Raw genomic sequence first — 26,401 nt, 5'->3', positions numbered from 1 at the left:
ACTAAAAATTTGACCTAGATTGTCCATATTAAAATCTTACTGAAAAAGAATTATAAATCTGTTTTGTAGATGCCCGTTTACATTCCTTAATTATTACTGCCAGAGAAGAGTAAGGAAACGCAATTTTATTAGAAGGCAAATTTCTTATCTGTTCTAAATAGAGAATGTCAGAATAGTTACCACCACACTAAGTTTTCACATTCCCGATCTTAATTTATAGCTGCCTCCAATATAGCAGTACTTTATATCGGGTGGTGCACCCAGTACATGTATATTTAATATAACAACAAGAAAAACGAAAGAGAAGAAAACGTGTTTAGATGGGGCACTCAGTGATTAGTACAACATGAACATATATTAAAACATTATTTTTATTAATTTGATTAAAATATGTAGAGTGTTCCCAAAATTGACCAGAGTATTGCTAGTAGCAAAATATTAAAATAAAGTTTTGAAAAAGATAGAATTATTTTAAAATAATTTCATAAAATGGCAGCTATGCCACCAAGCCAAGCTGCATTTGTTTAGTAAATATTAGAGATGGGCGGGTCCGGTTCTCCGAGAACCGAACCCACCCGAACTTTGGGTATCCGAGTACCGAGCTGAGCAGCTCGGTACTCTCCCGCCCATTCCGAATCCAAATCGAGGCCGAACGTCATTGTGACGTCGTCGGATCTCGGGACTCGGTTCTCGCGATACTTCAACTTTATAAATACACGCCTCCACAGCAATCCATCGCCATTTGACAGAGGGAGAGAGCAGGGTGTAGTCATAGGCTAATTAGAGCAGGGACAGAGAATACCATATTGTTCTTGCAATTGCTCTAACCAAAATCGCTAGTGCAGAGAGGAGGATAGAGGTTTATTATTTTTTCTTCATATTTGGCACTCCCCAGCGCTTTTGGGGTGTCCCCCATAATTGTGCATTAATATTTCTGGCTGTCAAAAGTCATATCTGTCAGCAGTATCTACTAAATAATTTGTAGCACACCTCAGTGTTTTTGGGGTGTCCTCCCTAATTGTGCATTAATATTTCTGGCTGTCAAAAGTCATATCTGTCAGCAGTATCTACTCAATAATTTTTAGCACTCCTCAGTGTTTTTGGGGTGTCCTCCCTAATTGTGCATTAATATTTCTGGCTGTCAAAAGTCATATCTGTCAGCAGTATCTACTCAATAATTTTTAGCACTCCTCAGTGTTTTTGGGGTGTCCTCCCTAATTGTGCATTAATATTTCTGGCTGTCAAAAGTCATATCTGTCAGCAGTATCTACTCAATAATTTTTAGCACTCCTCAGTGTTTTTGGGGTGTCCTCCCTAATTGTGCATTAATATTTCTGGCTGTCAAAAGTCATATCTGTCAGCAGTATCTACTCAATAATTTTTAGCACTCCTCAGTGTTTTTGGGGTGTCCTCCCTAATTGTGCATTAATATTTCTGGCTGTCAAAAGTCATATCTGTCAGCAGTATCTACTCAATAATTTTTAGCACTCCTCAGTGTTTTTGGGGTGTCCTCCCTAATTGTGCATTAATATTTCTGGCTGTCAAAAGTCATATCTGTCAGCAGTATCTACTCAATAATTTTTAGCACTCCTCAGTGTTTTTGGGGTGTCCTCCCTAATTGTGCATTAATATTTCTGGCTGTCAAAAGTCATATCTGTCAGCAGTATCTACTCAATAATTTTTAGCACTCCTCAGTGTTTTTGGGGTGTCCTCCCTAATTGTGCATTAATATTTCTGGCTGTCAAAAGTCATATCTGTCAGCAGTATCTACTCAATAATTTTTAGCACTCCTCAGTGTTTTTGGGGTGTCCTCCCTAATTGTGCATTAATATTTCTGGCTGTCAAAAGTCATATCTGTCAGCAGTATCTACTCAATAATTTTTAGCACTCCTCAGTGTTTTTGGGGTGTCCTCCCTAATTGTGCATTAATATTTCTGGCTGTCAAAAGTCATATCTGTCAGCAGTATCTACTCAATAATTTTTAGCACTCCTCAGTGTTTTTGGGGTGTCCTCCCTAATTGTGCATTAATATTTCTGGCTGTCAAAAGTCATATCTGTCAGCAGTATCTACTCAATAATTTTTAGCACTCCTCAGTGTTTTTGGGGTGTCCTCCCTAATTGTGCATTAATATTTCTGGCTGTCAAAAGTCATATCTGTCAGCAGTATCTACTCAATAATTTTTAGCACTCCTCAGTGTTTTTGGGGTGTCCTCCCTAATTGTGCATTAATATTTCTGGCTGTCAAAAGTCATATCTGTCAGCAGTATCTACTAATAATTTGTAGCACACCTCAGTGTTTTTGGGGTGTCCTCCCTAATTGTGCATTAATATTTCTGGCTGTCAAAAGTCATATCTGTCAGCAGTATCTACTCAATAATTTTTAGCACTCCTCAGTGTTTTTGGGGTGTCCTCCCTAATTGTGCATTAATATTTCTGGCTGTCAAAAGTCATATCTGTCAGCAGTATCTACTCAATAATTTTTAGCACTCCTCAGTGTTTTTGGGGTGTCCTCCCTAATTGTGCATTAATATTTCTGGCTGTCAAAAGTCATATCTGTCAGCAGTATCTACTCAATAATTTTTAGCACTCCTCAGTGGTTTGCGCTCAGAATGGATTCAAAGCAGTCCACATATGATCTAAATGAGCAACCAGGTTCTGTCACCAGTCCTGATGTTAGTGTTCCCAGTACGTCATCTGGCCAAGGCGATGTCAAACAACAGAGTGTTTTCAAATTAGTGCAAAAAACAAAAACCAAAAAAAAATTTACTGTATTGAAGCGAAAAAGAAGTGTAACTGAGCAAAAGTTAAGTGACGATAAAAAAAAAATTGCAAGCATGCCATTCTACACACGCAGTGGCAAAGAGAGAATGAGGCCTTCACCTTTGGCTATTAGTGGCAGATCCCAAAAAGTTACCCAGGCTACAATTGGTGCACAACTACTGTTACGCGTCAAAGCTGAGCTGCAAGATACCAGTGAGGCATTACAGGAGAATATTTGCTCTGATTCACAAATGACAACAATCCCTGTGGAGAGTCCATCCAACAGTGGGATGTCTAATCGTGAGCATTCTGCTGATGTGTGCCTTAATAGCCCGAGTGTAGCCGGTGATACCCAAATTGAGGATGCCACTTTGGAATTAGAAGAGGATGAGGGGGAGATTTGTGTAGGCGACGAGGGCGCTAATGAGGATGTTGATGAGGATGAGGTTGTTTGTGTAAGTCCTGCACCAGTGGCAGCAGTTCTGGCACGTGACAAGAAAAAGGCCATTGTCATGCCTGGGCATAAAACAAAAAAATCCACTTCTTATGTGTGGAATTATTTCTACCCAAATCCAGACAACAATTGTATAGCCATTTGTAGTGTATGTGAAGCCACAGTCAGTCGAGGGAGGGACCTTAACCATCTTGGAACCTCGTCTATGTTACGCCATTTAACGAGAGTTCATGGCAAAGTGTTGGGAAAAGCTGAAAGTTCTTCCCAAAAGAATACAAGCACTCCCTCATCAGCTAAGACCCTCCGCTCACCGACATACCGACGGCTACAAAATACACCCACCACACCATCCTCATCAATATCCTCAGTAGCGCTCGGAGTTAGCCCGGCATCCCACTTAAGGCTGGATGACTCCGGCACTATTATTGATTCCTCTGAAGAAAGCGTTAGTCCTGTTGCTGCTGTTGCTGCTGCTGGGGGTGAATCGTCATCCCAGAGGCAGGTGAATAAAATGAGCAGTCCTACATTTCAGCAATTAACTGTGAAACAATCATTTGCGAGGGGAAGCAAATATGACAGCAGTCACCCAGTCGCCAAGCGAATCACAGACGCCATGGCTGCAATGTTAGTGTTAGATCTGCGTCCAATCTCCACAATAAACGCAGCTGGTTTTTCACAGTTAATTGAGGTTTTGTGTCCGCGTTACAGAATTCCATCGCGACACCATTTCTCCCGTAAAGCTATTCCACAACTATACCAAAAAGTGTGTAAAAATGTAGAGATTGCGCTGAAAAATGCCATTCTGCCCACTGTTCACTTAACCACAGATATGTGGACAAGTGGAAGTGGCCAAACCAAAGACTATATGACTGTGACAGCCCACTGGGTTGGTCATTCACCTTCACCAGCAGGAACAGCAGCAGCATGTACACCACTACGTAACATTTGTCACAGGCAGGCCACTCTTTGTATCACCGGCTTCACTAACAGGCATACGGCTGACAATTTGTTACGCAAACTGAGAGATGTGATTGATGCATGGCTTATACCACTCGGACTCTCCCCAGGGTATGTCATTTCAGATAACGCCAACAATATAGTGCGAGCATTACAGCTGGGTGATTTCCAACATATTCCCTGTTTTGCTCACACCATCAACTTGGTGGTGCAGAGCTTCCTACGAAATAACCGTGAGGTGCAGGAGATGCTTTCGGTGGCCCGTAAAATTTCAGGCCATTTCAGGCATTCAGCCACAGCATGTAGGAGATTACAGCAGCTCCAAGAGCAGTTTAACTTGCCCTGCCACCAACTTAAGCAAGAGGTGGTAACTCGGTGGAATTCCACCCTGTACATGCTTCAGAGGATGGAGGAACAGCGCAAAGCCATCCAAGCATATTGCACAAGTCATGACATTGGGAAAGGAGGGGGGATGTATTTCACTCTTGCACAGTGGGGAATCCTTTCAGTGCTGTGCAAGGTGCTGAAACCATTTGAAGTTGTGACATGTGAGGTCAGTGCAGACTCTGCTAGTTTGAGCCAAGTCATTCCTTTAATTAGACTATTGGAAAAGCAGCTTGAGAAAATGAAGGATGAGCTGAAAGCAAGCAATTCAGCAAAGTATGTTGGCCTTGTCGATCAAGTACTTAATTCGCTTCACAATGATCCTCGAGTTATTAAGATCTTGAACTCGGATCAGTACGTTTTGGCCACTGTGCTTGATCCAAGGTTTAAAACCTACATTGAGTCTTTACTTGTAAATGAGCGAGATGTGAACTTTTGCAAGGAGCTATTGCTCAGCAAGTTGGCCGCTGAACTGGGCCTCGGCTTGACGACGTGTCCTCCTTCACTTTCTCAAGCTGTTGCTCGTAAAAAATTAAATTTCCAAAAAAGAAGCAGGGAAGACACAGGGGGCAGACAAGAACAATTTAACATCTGGGCTGGTTTGAAGGATTTTTCAAAAAAATGTGTCACTTTGCCCATAAGTCCATCCAATATGAGTATAAACATGCAAAGGATGGTGGAGGATTACTTTCAAGAGGTAGTTGATATGGAAATGTCAGACAGTCCCTTTCCTTACTGGGAAGAAAAGCAGGCCATTTGGAAACCCATGTACAAACTTGCTTTGCAATACCTAAGCTGCCCACCCTCCAGTGTGTACTCTGAACGAGTGTTCAGCACAGCAGGGAACTTAGTCAGTGATCGCCGTAGAAGGTTACTTCCCAAAAATGTGGAGAAAATGATGTTTATAAAAATGAACTACATCTTCCACGAGGAAGGCCTTCACCATCCAAGACATCCAAGCACTGACTGTTCTCTAATGGCGGATTCAAGCGGCGATGAATTGATAGTCTGTGATGATGACGTACACACTGATGAGGGTGAGGATGAAGCTGAAGATGATGCCGATAACATCTTTTTAAAACTTTCTATGTAAGTGTAGGGTGCAATCTACCCCCAAAGAGGAAAGGGACTTGTGGCATTTCCATATCACATACCATCTTGAAAGGCTGCTGTTAGGGCAATTTATCCTTAAGGGTAGGGTGTCATAGACAGAGTGACCCTAAACTGGCTTTGTCCATTTTTCATAATATTGTACAGTCTATAATGGCTGAATTTTTTAGTATTTTATACAAGTGGAGGGGGGCCTAGAGAGACAGAAACCAAACTGGCTTTCTCCATGTCAATTAATATTGTACAGTCTATAATGGCTGAATTTTTTGGTATTTTATACAAGTGGAGGGGGGCCTAGAGAGACAGAGTGACCCCAAACTGTCTTTCTCCATGTCAATTAATATTGTACAGTCTATAATGGCTGAATTTTTTAGTATTTTATACAAGTGGAGGGGGGCCTAGAGAGACAGAAACCAAACTGGCTTTCTCCATGTCAATTAATATTGTACAGTCTATAATGGCTGAATTTTTTGGTATTTTATACAAGTGGAGGGGGGCCTAGAGAGACAGAGTGACCCCAAACTGTCTTTCTCCATGTCAATTAATATTGTACAGTCTATAATGGCTGAATTTTTTAGTATTTTATACAAGTGGAGGGGGGCCTAGAGAGACAGAAACCAAACTGGCTTTCTCCATGTCAATTAATATTGTACAGTCTATAATGGCTGAATTTTTTGGTATTTTATACAAGTGGAGGGGGGCCTAGAGAGACAGAGTGACCCCAAACTGTCTTTCTCCATGTCAATTAATATTGTACAGTCTATAATGGCTGAATTTTTTAGTATTTTATACAAGTGGAGGGGGGCCTAGAGAGACAGAAACCAAACTGGCTTTCTCCATGTCAATTAATATTGTACAGTCTATAATGGCTGAATTTTTTGGTATTTTATACAAGTGGAGGGGGGCCTAGAGAGACAGAGTGACCCCAAACTGTCTTTCTCCATGTCAATTAATATTGTACAGTCTATAATGGCTGAATTTTTTAGTATTTTATACAAGTGGAGGGGGGCCTAGAGAGACAGAAACCAAACTGGCTTTCTCCATGTCAATTAATATTGTACAGTCTATAATGGCTGAATTTTTTGGTATTTTATACAAGTGGAGGGGGGCCTAGAGAGACAGAGTGACCCCAAACTGTCTTTCTCCATGTCAATTAATATTGTACAGTCTATAATGGCTGAATTTTTTAGTATTTTATACAAGTGGAGGGGGGCCTAGAGAGACAGAAACCAAACTGGCTTTCTCCATGTCAATTAATATTGTACAGTCTATAATGGCTGAATTTTTTGCTATTTTATACAAGTGGAGGGGGGCCTTGAGAGACAGAAACCAAACTGGCTTTTTCCATTTCTTTACATATTTAACTATAAGTGTAGGGTGTAATATACATTCAAAGACGATGGCTGCATTGCCAATATGCATAGATGGAGAGGAAGACAATCTGTTTTGTGTGTAGAATAGGCCTACCAACGAAGAATTAAACTGTTTTTTTGGATGATTTATTACCTCAACAATTAGATTACTTGTCTCTAAAACAGTTGGAGCACTAAATTGGGTTAATTTAGGCCCAAAAACATGGATTTTCCCAAAAAATAGCAAAACAAAACCAAACAAAACCAAAACCAAAACCAAAACACGCAATGGCGGTTTTGCAAAACCAAAACCAAAACCAAAACACGACGGTAATCCAGATCCAAAACCGAATCCAAAACCAAAACACGGGGGTCAGTGACCATCTCTAGTAAATATAGACTTTGTATCTACATCAATCTGTTACTACATAGCAGCCAAATATTAAAGTCCTCAGGCTGTGATCAATATAATAACTTTAATAAAGATGTATTAACCACCTATTTTGTCTGGTATTAGTGTTTTATAACAAACATTGGTAATCTTGGGGAATATAATAGTTCTATAAATATATTGTCTAAAAAATATTGTAGCATTTAACTATTATCTTATTACCAATGGTGGTATTACAGAGGGTACTGACTGAAGGTCCCTGAGAGGGTATGGAAGTCAAAATATGTAGCGCCAATTCAATTTGGTATAAGAAATCACCTGCATATATTAATAACAGGTTCTCTCTTTAGCTTAGCTAATTAGCAATGAGGGCAATTTATAAGCTAGCATTACAGAACATCAGAGCCTATGATAAGCTATAACCCTCCTCTATCTACCAGTAATCGGTCCCCTATGTAAACATCATTTGTATTTTGTTCACAGCATCAGGCTATCTAATTCAAACAAGGCAAGGCGAACCCCGGCACGCGTTTCGCATACTCGCTTTATCTAGGCAAGCCGAGAAAGTAAAGTGACGTTTCTTTTATAGAGTAAAAACGCCCCTGACAAAAATGTTACAGATAATTGACCAATCAAAAGCCTCCAAATATGGAGGCATCACCAGAGATTAACACAACAGATAGCCAATCAGGAGCTGAGCGAGGAGATCCTCCCACACTGAATCGTCACCCGACTAGATAGGGTTCTAACCCTTGCAAGTAAATGTAAACAATGACTCCAAAACAAAAATCCATTAACCATATACACAAAACAGGTAAGTATCAGTTAAGGAATATTACAGTTATAAGTAACCTCTGGAACATCGAATAAGTGTAACTACGTGCATGATAGTGCAAAAAAAAATATTTTGAAGGAAGAGGATGGTGTTAGATGGAACCCTAATTAATTGGCATTGAAAGATGGCTTAGTAATATTTACGCAATTAGATTATTCATTTATTGGATCTATATCCAGATAAACATTGAGGTATATACCTAATATAATAAAAAATACTACAGTGTATAAGAGGAATACTACAAAACAAAGAGAAAACACACACAGGTCCCTATAAAAGTGTAATAAAATATAAAATAAATGAGATTAACACTGTTAACTTCCTATTAGATTATTATCAAAAGAGCAATTGACAACAATAATTGGTTGTTAGTAAATTGTCACTAAATTATTAAATACTAAGTAAACCATACCTTTGTATGATAATCAGAAATAAAATCGTGATTGATGCCAAAAAGTGAAAATCATGAAAATATGAAAGGTGAGTGCTAAGAAAATAAGTGTAACTATACATAAAAAGGTGTAATAATGTGTGTGAAACAAAAACATAATATTTGATAATATGTAATACTTAATGAAGTGACTGTAACAGTAATGAAAGGTGAAAAAATATTATTATTATTATTAAATAATATTATGAGTGCTAGTAAATAGCACGAACACCAAGACTAAGGGTTAAATGTATCAAGGTCCGATTTTATTTATTTATTTATTTTTCAGCATTTTAAAATCGCGGGAAATCGCGGGTGATAACTCAGGATTTTAGTCCCCAAGTTGCCCGATGTATTAAACTGCGATCTTACAAATCACTGGTCATCTCTGGCGATTTGCTGCGATGTCAAACACTCCCATGCTTAGCTAACTCTCCTGTGTTGTCCTTATCTAGCTGCGTGATTAGTAAACACATCACTGTTACACTGCCCCTGCCTATACAGTGGAGGTCCGGCAGCTGTTAAAAGTGTAAAAATAGATAAAAGTTTAAAAAAAATAAAAAAAAATCGTGGTGTCCCCCCGCCCGGCCACTATTAACCCTAGTGCTGCCAGCCTACTGCTGGTTTACGTGAAAATTAGGGAAAAATTTGCATGGGGTCCCCCAGATTTTCACATAACCAGCACTAGGCAAACCAGACGGGGTGGGTGGCACTATAGCATGGGGACACGTGGCAGGGGTCCACCTGCCATAATGACAAACCAAACCCAGGCTGTTCAGCGCTGGGCTGGATTTCCTGGGCTGTGGGTAGTAGGGTAATAAAGGCGAAATTTATGTGAAAAAACCCAAATCATTTTGTTTTGTGGAACTAGAAGTCCCAGCCAGCCCGGGCTGCCATAAACAGTGTGGGCATGCTGACACTTGGAGAGCCACAAGTGCCAACATGCCCTGAAACCAATGGCTGGCTGAGACCTGTAGTTCCACTTTGACCTCTAACGATTTTGGGAATAGCGATTTTGATAGAAACACATCTCTGGCAATTTTACATGAAACCTCAGCTTCATACATCAGCGAGTTTCAACTCTCCTGGGAAAATAACTGGATTTGCAAAATCGAACCTTGATACATTTACCCCTAAGTGATAATATTAGTTAACATACTACATTAGAATATAAAATAAATAAAGTGATTAGGAAATAATTATTCATAAACAATTGTTTATATTAGTAAGATGATTCCAAATGAATACTCAATTGACCAAATTAAACACCATATAATTGGTTTTATCATTCTAACCATGTGGTACCAAACTGTTTATTAAAAATATCTTTTTAGACTCCTCTTTCAAAAGTTCCTGTTGTAGGGCACCACCCCTAATTCCTAGAAACACCTGTTCCATCACAAAGGCTTTAAGTGTGTGTGGATTATTATGATGATTCAGTAAGAAGTGCTTAGCCATTGTAGTAAATGGCTTTAGTTTATATTTATCATTAGGGGCATTTTTTATGTTGTTGATACGCTCTAATAAACGTCTTTTAAATGGTATTGTCGTCATACCTATGTATGTCACGCTACAAGAACAAGTCAAACAATAAATGACCCCTGCAGAGTTGCAATTGACAAATTGATTAATTTTCCGAATTTTGGAGTATCTGTCCACATACTGATATGTCTGAATACCATATTTACAGGCCTTACACCTGCCAGATTTATGAAATCCTTTAACAAACTTTAATGGTTTCTTTTTTTTAGTAAAATGGCTGTGGACCAAATGGTCCTTCAAATTGCGAGCTCTCTGCCAGGTCATTGCAATTTTGTCATTAAGGTTTAGTCTGAGGGCATCCTCAAGTAATAACACGTGTCAGTGTTTCTGAAAAATATTGGAGATGTCCCTCCATTCAGAACAGAATGTGCCAATCATTCTTTCTTTCTTCATGGAAACAGGTTTGGGTGAAGGAAAAATCAAAGACTCGCTTTCTCTTTGATTAACATCATAGACTGCTTTTCGTATAGATTTATTGCTGTATCCCCTTTGTATAAACCTTTCTTGTAGTTCATCAGATCTCTTTTTAAAGGTAATAGCATCAGAACAGTTATGTTTGACCTTAAGGAATTCACCTTTGGGACCACCTTTGATCACTGAAGGGAAATGTGCACTTGTATAGTGCAACAAGCTATTGGTAGCAGTAGGTTTCCTAAATATGTTTGTTCCCAATTTCCCTTCCATATCAATCAATATCTGAAGATCAAGAAAGTTGATCTTTTTCAGCTCAATGTCAGATGTTCATCGCAAGTTCAGATTGTTACTATTCAGTTAATCCGTGAACTCCTGGAAAAGAGTATCATCTCCTTTCCAAAGTAGAAATATGTCGTCTATATACCTAAGCCATAATATATAATATGGCCGGTAAATATTTCATATTGTTCGCTGAAGACTATTTCCTTCTCCCACCACCCTAGGAATAAAGTAGCATAAATTGGTGCACAATCTGTACCCATTGCAGTTCCTTGGATTTTCAAATGGTTTTTCTCATCAAATACAAAATCGTTACTTGTGAGTACAAATTCCAATAAAGATATTAGCAAATCATTAAAATAATTTTTGATTTCCATATTAAGGAGGTATTGAACTGCTCCAATACCTTGTTGACGGGAGGTGTTCTTATAAAGAGACTCCACATCATAAAATGCCAGTCTAACATTTTGGATGACTGTAATATTATTAGATCTAGATAGAGAATGCAAGCTGATGGTGTCTAATATCCCAACTGCTACACACATGTAGCCGGCAGGAATTCAGCCACAGCCTGATAACAGATTGAGGCAATGAGCTTTGGCTAACATTGCTTCACTTCTAATGTTTAGTTAATGACCACTGAAAGTTCAGTAACATAAGAGTGATACAGATTCCTCACATTGTGAGATTCAGAGATTGAACCTTTACAGTTTTTATCAAGGTTGCCAGTAGTCAAGGGAAATACTGTCAGTATTACTGCATTCCTGCTCAGTGAGATAGATAGATTATTTATATATATATATATATATATATATATATAATCTTATTAAGTGCAAGTCTATGTTAACCATCTTGCTGATATTAGAGCATATTTTACATATACAATGCATATAATGTATGAATTAAAATATAGTATTCCTTCCATATGATTTCAGAAAAGGTTCAAGCTGAGATAGAAAATGTTATTGGACGAACATGTAAACCATCCATGGAGGACCGCAGGAAAATGCCTTACACTGAAGCTGTCATTCATGAAGTTATGCGGTTTATTGACTTCTTCCCTCTTGGTACCCCGCATGCTGTGACAGAGGACACTGTTTTTAGAGGGTACACCCTACCCAAGGTATTAATGTGCTCCCAGCCAGTGGTGGAAATAAAGATTTAAAAGTGGCAGTTTGGAAAATGTAATGGGAATGTAGGTGAATGGAATTTGATTGCAATGAAGACAGTAGGAGAAGTTTCAGTATGGCATACCACCATATACATCCCCACTATGACCACTGCTTCCAGCTAAAAGTATGTTGCTAAGTATTTAGGCAGCATTTCATTGACCCCCATCTCCCCTCTACCTAGGGTACAATGATCCTTCCAATTCTGCATTCTGTGCTATATGACCCCTCGCTGTACAAAAGACCGCATGAGTTTGATCCTGAACATTTTCTGGACCAAAAGGGTCAGTTTAAGAAAATTGAAGGTTTCATGGCATTTTCTGCAGGTAAGTGCCCCGAGCTCCTTCTCTGTTTTTCTCTTTATACAGGGGGGATTAATGGGCCTAGAGGTGAAAAAACAATGGGAATGTTGCACACTAAGCAAAGTTGGAAAAAGACAGAAGCACATTAAGGTCAACCTATTCGTATGCCACTGATTTTGCTGGGATCTTTCCTGCTCTTCCAGATTAAATCAATTACAGCACTCACAAATGAGTTGTGCTTTTTCCATTAAAAGCAGTCCCTGCATGCCAGCATCCGTAAGTAAAGTGGAATAAATAGTCTACACACCCTCATTGAAACTGTTGTTGATTGTGATGTAAAGCCTGTTATAAAGATAAATCATGTCAGACCTTTTTCATATTCACTTTTTTTTCCCCAAAAAAATGTTTTTCACTTTATTTTTATTTTTTTGGTTGCAAGGTCACATTAAAGGTGGAGATATGTCTGCCACAATTCATCTTGATTTCAGTCTTTACATCACAAACATCTTTTATATACAGCATATAAATCTTTTATATACACTGTAGATAACAGCACCCAAACAAGCACCAAGAGACAGCTCTATCACATAATAATAAGTTCTGTTAATGTGTTTGAACTGTTTGAAAATGTTAGGTATTCAAGTTTCCGCTTTTGTGCATAAAAAGTCTTAAAATCCATATCAAATGTAAAATAACATTGTATCGTTGTCGAACAACTGTTCCCACTGGAAATAGTAAATGTGAAAGCTTTAAGGAGGTGCTAATTTATAATGTCTGGGACCCTCTCTTATAAGTAGTTACCCACCCCTTCACTGCCACTACAGGTGCCTCATTAAACAGTCAGTACTGTATGAAGTGTTGAAATGTAATCAACACTCAGTGCCATGTGCTCAGCCAGAATATCTACCAGACTACTAGGATTCCTATATGGGATGCCTTGGGTACTATTATTGGAGGGTGAAGGTATCCTATCACATGTGACCATAAGGAAGGCATTGGAGAATGTGACAAGTTGAATGGCTTAGAATAAATTACCATGGGGCATGGATTTTTGACTAATCATCATGAAAACATCCAGGAGATAAGAAGGAAGAATAGAAAAGGTGAAGTGATTCATGTCTGAAGGTGACTATAGTATATGGAGGTAAATTATGTTGTTAGCATTTGTTTACATATAAGTCCATATGTGATGTACAGAGCATGTTCCACTGTGTCACACCAGAGGAAAGACATGGGTGCACAGACTTTAAATAATTGAGTCAGTTCTGGAAGAGAGCCTGGACCATCTCTTAGATTTTAACAATCAGAATGCAGTAAACGCGGCTTTAATCGCTGGCTTACTCACAAAAGCATAGTCCAAATAACAAGCCGAGGTCAAGGATAAAGAAAGTCCAAAGCATCAGGGGTTTTGTCAAAGTTCAGGTATTCAAAATAACAGTCAATGGGTGAAGCAGGGCTCAGAGATTGCAGTGTAGTAACAAACCATGATCTAGCAAAGCTGCAATGGAAAAAGCCCTTACTTAAAGGGTAGTAATCAGGCCTCATCAGGGGCAGCTGTAGAAATAGTGAAAACCAGGAATACCTACTGAGCATGCTCCTGGAATTAGTCTCTGGAAGATATTTCTGCCTATACCTACTGAGCATGCACTGGGACCTGGGGGTCGATTTACTAAAAATCGTGTTTGGAGGCAGTTGAGTGCGTCAAACCTCAACATTTACTATAGTATTACAAATATTCCAACGGCGCACATGTAAAGAAGGAAATAACAATAAAATGTATTGTTTTGTCAGACTCCGATTAATGTGAACAATATTCACTTGCCCTTAACTTCAGAGGAGGAAACAGTCTTGTTTTGTGACTGAGCGATTATACCCGGGAACCGGGTGATTGCATTCTATGTATGCTTTTAATGTTCTAGTGTGATAATGCACTATGAATAGTGTTGCTATTTAGAATAAAGTCTGTGTGGTTTGAAAAATCTCAAGAGGATCTTTATTAATTTGCACACACCTGGAGAAAATTGAGATATTAGTTCCATTGATGTTTCTTCTGAAAGAGACAGGTGAGCAGGAATTGTTCACATTCTGCTGAGTCAGACAGAGAAATACATACTATTTTTATTTCCTTCTTTACATGTGTGCCAGAAGTTTACTACTATAGCTTATACTATAGGGCAGTTTGAGGCTCGGATGTGTGGCGGATTCAACGCAGCTGCTTCTGCTGCTGATTGAGCTATCTGACCATTCAGAACATAAGTGGAGGTACCACTGAATTATAAATTATAAGGGCAATCATTATTTATTGATTATGGGGACAAAATTTATGTAATCAACTTATGGGGCAAATTTTATCATTCATTATATTAAGAGGGCAATATTATTGTATTAAATTATTGGCTCAATATATGAATATATAATTATGTTAAGGCGGCAACAATATTTGATTGGGGCAATCATTTTTTATGATGGGAGCAACATTTTTATTTCTTGATGGGGGCACCAATTATACTGAATGCATATGGTGCTACAAGTGCCAGTATGCACAGTGTATTCATATAGCCGCCATAATAGTACAATAATATTTCCCCATTATTATAATTAAAAATAAAATCCCCCTATATAAGTTAATTTATTCATTTTGTACCCATAATCAATAAATAATGTTTGTTCCCATAATTTATAATTAAATGGTGCCTCCTCTTATGTTCTGAATGGCAAGATAGATTTTTTTTTTTTTATTTATTCACATAGACACAGAGATCCCCAAACAGGAGCTTATCAGAAAGCAGAAAGAAAAACAATTCAAACCAGAACAGACTGTGGACTTTTATATTGTGAGTGTGACACATATCTAACAGCGCCAAATTTTACCATTTTTTTTTAATAAGGTTTTCTGATGTGTTGTCCAGGTTTGGTCTGACAAACACATTCAAGTGTGTTTCTTAAAAAAAAACAGTACATACACACATTTACTTACTATCGTTTACTTATATAGTACCATCATACTACACAGCACTGTACAGAGAACATTCTTCATTCACATCAATCCCTGTCTCATTGGACCTTACAGTCTAAATTTCCTAACAGACACACAATAGGGTCCATTTTAGTAACCAGACAATCACCATATCACTATGTTTTAGGACTGTGGGAGGAACCTGGAGAACCCAGAGGAAACCCAGGCAAATACGGGGAAAACATACACGCTACAGATAGGGCCCTGGTTGAACATACACACTCTACAGATAGGGCCCTGGTTGAACATACACACTCTACAGATAGGGCCCTGGTTGAACATACACACTCTACAGATAGGGCCCTGGTTGAACATACACACTCTACAGATAGGGCCCTGGTTGAACATACACACTCTACAGATAGGGCCCTGGTTGAACATACACACTCTACAGATAGGGCCCTGGTTGAACATGCACACTCTACAGATAGGGCCCTGGTTGAACATGCACACTCTAACAGATAGAGTGTGTATGTTCAATTAGGGCCCTAACAGATAGGGCCCTGGTTGGAATCAAACTCATGGCCCAAGTGCTATGAGGCAGAAACACTAACCACTGTACTGACTTTACACATAGAATATCAAATCTGTCCCATTTTTCTGGTACATTTAAATCCTTTACATTAAAGCATGATATAAGTCAGCCTTTTGGGCAAGAAAATTTCTTTCATAGAAATGCATGTATCAGAGTACGCACAAAAGTCTGTGTAGTACAGGTTTTAGTTTACGAAGCAAAGTAATTGAAAGGAGATAAAGGGGTGGAGAGTGCTAAACTTTATCACCAGCTTACAGCTGGCAGAGAGATTTGGGCTCATTCTATGTGTATAATGGCACCCATAGTGTGCCTGCATGTGGCACCTTTGCAGATAAGAGCATTTCAAGGTGCACTCTGAGCAATGTAATAAAACCCTTCACAAACACAAACCTTATCACCTGTAATAAAGAGAGTTCCCATGTCTCCAGAGACACTCAGGGGTATATTTAGTGCCACCGAACTTCACTGCCATGTTCTGCCTTGCACATTTCCCGGCACCACGGTACCCCAAACATGCAGCTCTTTTTGCACATCTCTATGGGGTGTGAGAGAGAAAGGAAGAGGGAAACAGGATAAGAAAAAAGGCTCCGGTGGGAATAGGATGAGGCATTATAAAATATACCATACTTGCCAACTCTCCCGGAATGTCCGGGAGACTCCCGCATTTTGCGAGAGTCTCCCAGACTCACAGGCGAGTGTGGCAATCTCCCGAATTCTGCCTACTTCACTAGGAAGTGCCCCACTTCCTAGTGAAGTGGGCAGAATTAGATCCCAAACACCACGATTCCCAGTGAATCGCGGCATTTGGCCCTGCCCCCCGCTGTCAAATGACGCGTTTGTGTCATGATGTCACAGGGGGCGGGGCCAAATGACGTGATTTTGGCCGTCCCGCCACCCTCACGCCCCCCTCCACTGGCTGGCTCCCGGAAGGGAGCTGAAGAAAGTAGGCAAGTATGAAATATACAGTACTGAGAGAACAGAAGTGAGAATAGATTGTTAGAAGGGGAGAGAACAGATTCCACATCTGAGCAACAAGGGACAAAAAGGGGATATTTATAACCTTGTAGTAAGGGGCTTATAAGGGAATAATGGGGAAAAATAAGAGTAAAGATGGTGCATAGGACTGAGGTATAAAGAAAGATAAATAGGCAACAGACGGCATTTACAGAAACTACAGAGATCACAGTTACAGAGACCAGACTTACAGACACAACAACTGCAGAGACCAATGGGAGTTTTTCTACTAACCAATGCACCAGGAACAGTGTTAATGTTTGCAGGCCTGCCCATAACACACACGATATTGAGTAAGCCATAGCAATATAAAACACCTAGTAGCACCCTGGCTTGACTCTGATGAAAAGAGTCAGTGTCCTCACCTGCTCTTTCTATGGATGGAGGACGTGTACAAAAATAGTAGTTACTCGGACAAATTGTATCAAAACAGCAAAGTTCTGAAGTTCAGTCGGAATGTAAACATAACGGTTTGATAAAATATGCAGGACAGGGATGTAGCATACTTTTATTTACTGATAAACTAAGTGAGATTCAATGCATTAATTCAAATGACTAGGCTTCCTCAGTCCGTCAAAGAAGATGATGCAACTGCACTGACTGCTATTTAGGTGTAAATTGCAGAGTTTATAGGGAACCATTCTGTGGATTCAAATATTTTCATGATGTTTGCTTTCTGATCCTCCACCAAAGTCTCTGTATATGAAACCCACTTTAGAAATATATAGTCAAAATATAGAGAGCCTAATCACTCTTTTTTTACCACTCCCAGAAAAAGAGGTGAAAGAGAGGACCATTTTCGCAATAACAATTATCACCATTAGTATCAGTTTGATATCAATCATCAGTAAAGATGACTTTCTAGGGGTAAATTTATCAAGCTGCGGGTTTGAAAAAGTGGGGATGTTGCCTATAGCACCCAATCACATTCTAGCTGTCATTTTGTAGAATGTACTAAATAAAGCATAACTAGAATCTGATTGGTTGCTATAGGCAACATCTCCACTTTTTCAAACCTGCAGCCTAGTAAATATACCCCCCTGATAAAAATTAGTGCACATGAGAACTATCTGATTCTTCTTTCTAAGGCCCAAACTGCTATTGATAGACACCATTATTTTGTCCCAAAATGTTTTGATTTTCCTACAACCTCATCCTAAAAGTTCATTTTTTTAATGTTTCACTACAATTATGATTATTTATTAAAAAGTGTTACAAATCTAGGGCCTTATTCATTAAGGATCTTAACTTGAGAAATTTCTTATTTCAGTCTCCTGGACAAAACCATGTTACAATGCAAGGGGTGCAAATTAGTATTCTGTTTTGCACATAACTTAAATACTGACTGTTTTGTCATGTAGCACACAAATACTTGATAGCTTATTTGTACACTGAAATTTAAAGTTGCTATGTGTGTGCTACATGAAAAAACAGTCCGTATTTAAGTTATGTGCAAAACAGAATACTAATTTGCACCCCTTGCATTGTAACATGATTTTGTCCAGGAGACTGAAATAAGAAGTTTTTCAAGTTAAGATCCTTAATGAATCAGGCCCTTATTTATTAAGTATTGTAATGTACATAAAACAACTGCTCTTTTAGGATTGTTAAATGTACCTGAGCCCCATTCAGCTTCTTGCTGTATATGCATCATACACATAATGTAGTATAGAGGTTTGTATGAACACTGTGTGAACTTGACCACAGAGATCAATGATCTCTACTCCATATGAGGTATATGCTGCTTTCACCAATCTATTTATACTATGATGACTGTGATGAGTCATTTCCTTCTACACATATTGTTGCCGTACTGTATGTTTTACTGAATTGTTGCAAGTTAATATTCTCTTTGACAAGCTGGTCTCGGCTGTATTGGGAAACTCACTACGATGATATAGGCATCAATGAACAGGTCACATCACCTGAGGTCAGAGTTGTAAAACAAACAGACACACACAGTCTTAGTGATATAGGCACATTCAAATGTATGTGTAATTCTGTTGTAAAAAAAAAAAGTGTACTTAAATGTGTATGCTGAGTGGTACATTTCATAAAACACATCCAACGGCAGTATTTCTGCATGAGGCATAGGTCAGGCATGCAAATGCATAGAATAATGCACAACAATCAGTGGTGGAAGTGGGGGGTATACGGTGGTATGCCACACCGCCACGTCTACTGCCTTAATTGTATAACTATCAACTTACATTCATTTACATTCCCATGACATTTTTCATTCCGCCACTTCTAAATTTCCACTTTAACCACTGACAACAGTAAGGTACAAAATATAAAATATGCGTCCTATATAGTACACAAGAGAGAAAAGTGTCTTAACAGTGTTACCAATAAATGTGAAAGTTGTATTTTCCATATAAAATTGAATGAAATACAAACACCCCCACATCTGTTGTTTACCCATTTTAAAAATCCAATTGGCAGTCTTCTTTTCTACAGTAATCCAAAAGGAAATAAAAAAATAAGTAGTTTGGGTAGACAGCCATAACTTGTCCTTATCTAGTCATGATGCTGATGGATTAAATACTTTACCAGCTGGCGGGGGGGATACACATCCAGCCAATCAGAAACAGGACGGAAGTGTAATGGCTGTAGAATTAGTGGCGCTATATAAATAAATGGTGATGATGAACTTTACACCAGGCCTCAGGACCTGCAAGGAATTTGCCTTCTTAGAAGCATATCTGGGGATGTTTCAAATTATGTCGCTTCTCCATCCTTATTCTACTCAATTTATGCTTGTCCACCCACTTCTCCAGGCATAAGTGGACGCAAATCTAAGATACACACAGATATGCGCAGTACGGAAATGCGTATATATGTTCATTCCAAAAATTGACATATGCCGGTATTGAATATTCAGTAGCATCCAAAGTTCAGCATTGGATAAGAGTAATTATTTCTTATTGAAAATACCATAGCACATCACATTTTATATTGCTCTGTACATAGAATTTTTGCTGCCTCTAGTTCTCATACTCTTGTATGTCCCTGCTATATCTCCCTCCAGGAAAGCGAGCCTGCCCAGGGGAAGGTCTGGCACGCATGCAGCTTTTCCTGTACCTCACATCCATCCTTCAGAAATTTGATATTCGCTCTGATATTGCTCCGAATGACATTGACCTCTCTCCGGAATACAGCGGTGTTGGAAAAATGACTCCATCCTTCGAAATGAGATTTATACCCTATTAGATACTGTGTGCTGCCCCCTTTTCAGCCTAAAACAATGATCCTAAAAACAGTTTGAATTCAACTGAAGAGTGCAGATAATACTGAAGTCAACCTCCCCAAGTTGAAATAAAATCTGGATGAAATGTGTATTTGGCTTTTCACTGATTTTTATTAAAATTTACCCTTTGCTATAGGAATTCTCTCCATCAGTTCCTGTGTGTTATCCATACAGACCTCTGATATTATCACCTATTCTTGTGTCACATAACACATTCCAGCTGTCAATTTATCAGAATCTTCGAGTGGAAAAAAGACACAAAGTGGCGATGTTGCCTATAGCAATCAATCATTTATTTAGTACAGTCTATAAATTGACAGCTAGAATCTGGTTGCTATAGGCAACATCTCCAATTTTTGTAAACCCGCAGCTTGATAAGTTTATCCCTAAGCCTTTACTTCACTATAATTTCAGACATCAACTACCAGTTTACCTTGTGTTTACACAAATATCTACCAGTCACTTGCAAATTCTCATCAAGAGGAGAAGATTGATCAGCAAAAAATGCTGGTTAAATAATGGAGTTTGCTCAGAAGGTCCTTTATTGTCAGGATAACTAATATTAAGATGTCAATTGTATTTACATGAGCTTATTATTTCATGACCAACTCTCATGACGTCTTCAAGCAACTCCATAGTACATCTGGGAATGAAAGTCTCAGAGGATTTAGAAACCATACATTTTGGGCTATAACAGAAGTGACATGAGTTTCCCAAGATTGCTTATAGTTGCCAGGGGGGTAAATGTATCAAGGGTCCGATTTACTCTGATCTTCAAAATCACTGGTCATCTCTGGCGATTTGCTGCGATTTCAAACACTCCCGTGTTTAGCTAACTCTCCCGTGTTTAGCAAAGTCTCCTTTGTTTCCTAGCTGCAAGATTAGTAAACACATCACTGTTACACTGTCCTGTCTATAGAGCTGGAGGTCTGGCGGCTGTCAAAAGTTTAAAAATAGATAAATGTTAAAAAAAATTAAATTGTGGGGTCCCCCCCCCCACCCGATCACTATTAAACTTAGTGCTGCCAGCCTACTGCTGGTTGCATGAAAATCAGCGAAAAATTTGCGTGGGATCCCCAACTTTCATGCAACCAGCACTAGCCAAAACAGCCGGGTTGGGTGGCACTATAGCAGGGACGCACACATCGGGGGTACCCCTGCCATAATGACAACCAACCCCAGGCTGTTCAGCACTGGGCTGTATTCCCTAGGGAGTGGGGTCCGCCTAAAAAAAGCTGCTGACAAAAGAAGAAGAATTCAGATTGGTGAGTATTTTGGTGTTTTCTTATTTTTAATAAACATATGTGGTATGAATGAGAGTGTGTATTGTTTTTATTGGGGTTTTATTATTTTTAATAAAATGTTGTTTAAAACAGGGAGTTGTAATTTTTTTTAACATTTTTATCTGTGGAACTACAGGTCTCAGCCAGCCATGGGTGTCAGGGCATGTTGGCACTTGTGGTTCTCCAAGTGCCAGCATGCTCTGGCTGCCATGAGTATGCCGCTGCTTGTAGTTCTACAAGCATCAGCATGCCCACACTATTTAGGTTAGCCCGGGCTGGCTGGGACTTGTAGTTCCACAAAACTAAATGGCGTGTGTTTGTTTTTTGAACTACTAATTAGCCGTTATTACCTTACAAATGACAGCCCACGGGGGTAGAAAATCGGGGGGGGGGGGGGGGATCCCACAAATTTTTCCCCAATTTTCACACAACCAGCAGTAGGCTGGCAGCTCTAGGGTTAATAGTGCTCGGGCGGCGGCACCCCATGCTTTTTTTTTTAACATTTACCTATTTTTACATTTTTGATAACCGCGGGTACCTGCGGCTCTATAGACAGGGCAGTGTAACAGTGATGTGTTTACTAATTACGCAGCTATATAATAATATATTTCCAGAATATAAACGGAGCAGATACTATCTTCCCCATCACCTGTATTGTTCCATATCTATCTTTAGACATGGAACGGATAGACAGCCACATTGTACAATAATAGAATTCATCCTGCTCATAATTGAGTGTTATTTAAAGTTATTGCCATTGTGAACCTGCCCATTCACAACTGTTACTACTGTTCTTTTAGTGAGTTGCTATCATATGTTGCCATCATTTATTGTCTCTTTTATGTCATACTACAATGCCGTTGTCTAGTTAAACTTTGTCCATAAAGACATTGTATCATTTGTACTGTAACTGTAAAATGATAGGCATACATTGATCTCTACCACAGTACCCTTATCATAGATTAACCTTGTCATACATTACCCACAACCTATTCGGTTACAGGTCTTTAAATTACATGGCCTTTTAATAAAAGTGCCAAGTGGCTTATACCCTTTTACTAGTGTGAGTACGAGTGAGTTGCACAAGTCACTTCCAGTGGATCTTGCCAAGATCTACACCCCGAAGAGAGAGAATGTGACTTGGGTGGAAGCTCTGCATTTGAGTAAATGAGAAAGTGGTGGGATTATCTTAACTGCAAGGTTACATAGGAGCTACACAAAGCAACCCTCTGGTTCTCAAATCACTACTGTCTAATTGTACTGCTGCGTGCTAGACAGAACTGAGATTCGGTTGCTTGAAGGTGACACATATAATAATATGATATTAATATCTTTCACCACCAACTTGGCCGCAATTGAAATGCATAAGCATGACTTCTGCATGGGGAAAAGCAGCATTTGTATTGACCAGTTCCTAGAGGAATCAGTGGCAGCACATGTTGCCAGTAATAGCTTCATACGATATGCCCAGTGGCGCACGCAGGGGGGGTTTCTGAGTCTCCAGAAACCCCCCCATGCGCTAACTCAGTGCCCACCATATCGGCACTGTCCTATATAGCAGCCACGGCGCTGTCAAAGAAGCGTCCGCGGCGGTGCTGTGTTGTATACAGCACCGCCGCGGACACTTCTTTGGCAGCGCCGCGGCTGCTGTATAGGACAGCGCTGGCGAAACAGAGCTGCTGCGCATGCGCCAGCAGCTCTCTCTCGTGTTTTTTTGGGGGTTTTTTGGTCAGGGGGGGAAGGGTCTGAAACAACTACCATTTGGGCAGAAAGATGGTGGCAGTAAAGTCAATCATGATGCATATAAGCGACATGCTTTGTAACTAGTTAGTTCAACAAAATTCACATTATTTTCTAATGATCGCAGATGGGTTTTTTTAAATCACCTTTACTCAGAAATTATTAATTATTATTATTTTAACATTTAAATTCATTTCAACAATATATTTTTCCACAAACGTTTAGATATTTTTTTAAATATCTCCACTGATTCAGAAACCTCTCCTTATAAATATGACAGGTGCTGTTTACAAAGACAAACAGTTGTAACTTCTCTTTGTCTATCAGTTCCTCTGAGTATGCTTGTAAATGTACTACTGGAAACACAGATGTAATAGCAGTAGAAGTAAACACTTGTCACAACAATGGTTCTATTTTACAATGTACACTCGATGCATGGAGCAAGTGGTCTCGGTGGTCCTTCCTGAGCACATCAATGTATATGCTTAATCTTCACTCTTGGGAGATGCTACCACAAGCTACAAGGGCGTCTGGTTGTGCAGAGAAGACAGACATTGTGGAGAAGTGCCCTGTGCAAAAGTGTAAACATCACTTCGAAGTCCAACCTCCAACCACTATACGGCTACCCCGTTCAAGAAATAACATTTTCAGTTTTTCTGCTAAAATACTGCTCAGTTTAGGCTTATGATAGACAGGGAGACTGCCTTTATTACATGTGGCACATGTAAGCTTTGGTTTACAAAGAGCAACTGGAAGGCGCAAAATGCATCCCATTAAAAGTATAGGATCTTCATCAGCTCTTCTGAAGCAATAAGAAAGCCCTTTTGCATAGTGGAAATGTCAGTGCAACCCCTCTGTACAGCAATAAACACCCCTAAAATGTGTCGTTTAAAACACATTTCAATAATCTCGTTCTGCAAAGGGTAAAATATTATTTTGATCTACTCCACAAAACTAGTTGCTTTGGTATGTCTACTCTGTCATAAACAAGGACTGCACTTAATCTGCTCAACCCCTCCCATCTGTCGCTGTAAGTTTCTGTTCCTCTGCCAGCTTCTTAAGCATACAGTCATGGCCAAACGTTTTGAGAATGACACAAGTATTGGTTTTCACAAAGTTTGCTACTTCGTGGTTTTAGACCTTCTTGTCAGATGTTGCTGTGGTATACTGAAGTAAAATTTCACACATAAGTGTCAAAGGTTTTTATTGACAATTATATCAAGTTTATGCAAAGAGTCAAAATTTGCAGTGTTGACCCTTCTTTTTGAAGATCTTCTGCAATTCGTCCTGGCATGCTGTCAATCAACTTATAGGCCACATACTGACTGATGGCCGCCCATTCTTGCCTAATCAATGCTTGGAGTTTGTCAGAATTTGTGGATTTTTGTTTGTCCACCCGCCTCTTGAAGATTGACCACAAGTTCTCAATGGGATTAAGGTCTGGGGAGTTTCCAGCCCATGGACCCAAAATTTCGATGTTTTGATCCCCGAGCCACTTAGTTATCACTTTTGCCTTATGGCAAGGTGCTCCATCATGCTGGAAAAGGCATGTGTTCATCACCAAACTGTTCTTGGAAGATTGGGAGAAGTTGCTTTTGGATGTTGTGGTACCATTCTTTAATCATGACTATATTCTTAGGCAAAATTGTGGGTGAGCCCACTCTCTTGTTGACAAGCAACTCCACACATGAATGGTCTCAGGATGATTTACTGTTGGCATGACACAGGACTGATGGTAGCGCTCACCTTTTCTTCTGTTGACTAGCATTTTTCCAGATGCCCCAAACAATCTGAAAGGAGATTCATCAGAGAAAATGACTTTACCCCAGTCCTGCACTAATACAGAAAACTATATTTCCCCAGAGTGCTTTTGGGAAGTTAAATGCAAATTGTATCTGATATTTTTGGGTGGACAGTCTGCAAACTGCAGTCCAGGCTGCTCTCTAGAAAAAGGCTTCAGGAGAATCTTGGGGGGGAGGGGAGGAGCCAAAAGTGGACTGGCTAGTGAGAGAAGTAATATGTGTGACTGCTGGCTGCCCTATAATAAAGGATCTTCATATAAAGAGCCACTGAATGTTATGGCGGAATTGTTGTCCTTAGGGATGTATGCAGCCAGCCCAGAAAGAAGCACCTTTGCAGTACAGGAAATGACCTAACTTGCCATCAAGTTGACATCAAACTGTGTTATTAAAACCTCTGATCGAGACTGTAATATTGCTATTGAGAAGTGTTATAGCACTGGCTAAAGGAAGAACTTGTTCCAGCCAAATCTGCTGTATTTAAAGTTATCTGCAAGCGTACTGAAACTGTCTAAAATGGATGCTGATGAGAGAATTGCAAGTTGTTTAACCCTGCAGTTGCTGGGAGATAGCTGCTTATTCCATTAGACGGATTTCCTTTACACTGGAAATCATTTATTGTGCCAGATTGCTGTTGTTTACGGAGCTCAGGAGTCACACATGCCTCAAGTTGACTACTGATTTCACCTTGTACAAGTAAACAAGCTGAAACTTCGCTTAAACCTGTGGATTATAATTTACTCCCTTGGGTTCTGTATATAAAATGAACTAGAAAGCATCTAATCTAAACCAACTGGATTACTCCTTGTTGCAACTCTAGTGATTTTTCTGTGATAAGTATGAACTGTATAATTGCACTAAAAGTATTGTGATTGATTGGTCTATATTATTTGCTGCCACAGCATTTAGTGTAAACTTGTAAGCAACCGGTTGTCTCTTAAAGTATCTACGGCTGGAGCTATATAAATAAATGTTGATGATGATGATCTATCCAGTGAAATCCATTTCACTGATGCACAGTGCCAAAGTCGAAAGTGGAATATATTTATTTAGTGACATATGTGTTGAACCAAGATTCCTAAAATGTTATTTATTTTGTAACATGTTGAATAACATTGCATGTTGATGGTATAGGGCTATTACTTTTCTACACTACCGCTACTTATCTGCTGCTGTGGTAAAGTCTTATGCCACAAGCAAAGAGAATAAACCCATGAGTTTATGTAGTTTTAGCCCTGTGTTCCTTGTTTTACTCCAACACTACTGGGGGGACCTTCGCCTCTCTACCATACCACCGGGCCTGTAGAATCCTTTCTTATACTACTTTTGGGGTGTCTACCATTCCGCCCCATTACACCACCTTCCTTTTAAAGCTTCCAGTCTGT

General features: G+C 39.4%; 1 protein-coding gene across 3 annotated transcripts in view; it reads left to right on the top strand.

The window, feature by feature from the left end:
- The window catches only part of LOC142102213 (cytochrome P450 2B1-like), a 35,117-nt gene extending 14,834 nt beyond the window's left edge, over positions 1 to 20,283 (top strand). For 2 of the 3 annotated variants that reach the window (XM_075186926.1, XM_075186925.1), the window contains exons 8-10: positions 11,844 to 12,031; positions 12,262 to 12,403; positions 19,976 to 20,283. In XM_075186926.1, the coding sequence (XP_075043027.1) occupies positions 11,844 to 12,031; positions 12,262 to 12,403; positions 19,976 to 20,157 (512 nt within the window). In that variant the 3' untranslated portion in view covers positions 20,158 to 20,283. Of the gene's footprint in view, positions 1 to 11,843; positions 12,032 to 12,261; positions 12,404 to 13,203; positions 13,524 to 19,975 lie in introns of all 3 variants that reach the window. The other variant, XR_012679226.1, reaches the window with a different exon arrangement.
- Positions 20,284 to 26,401: the final 6,118 nt, after the last annotated feature.

The sequence above is a fragment of the Mixophyes fleayi genome, chromosome 9, assembly GCF_038048845.1.
Source record: "Mixophyes fleayi isolate aMixFle1 chromosome 9, aMixFle1.hap1, whole genome shotgun sequence".
Lineage (NCBI taxonomy): Eukaryota > Metazoa > Chordata > Amphibia > Anura > Limnodynastidae > Mixophyes > Mixophyes fleayi.
This window is presented reverse-complemented; position numbering and strand designations above follow the sequence as displayed.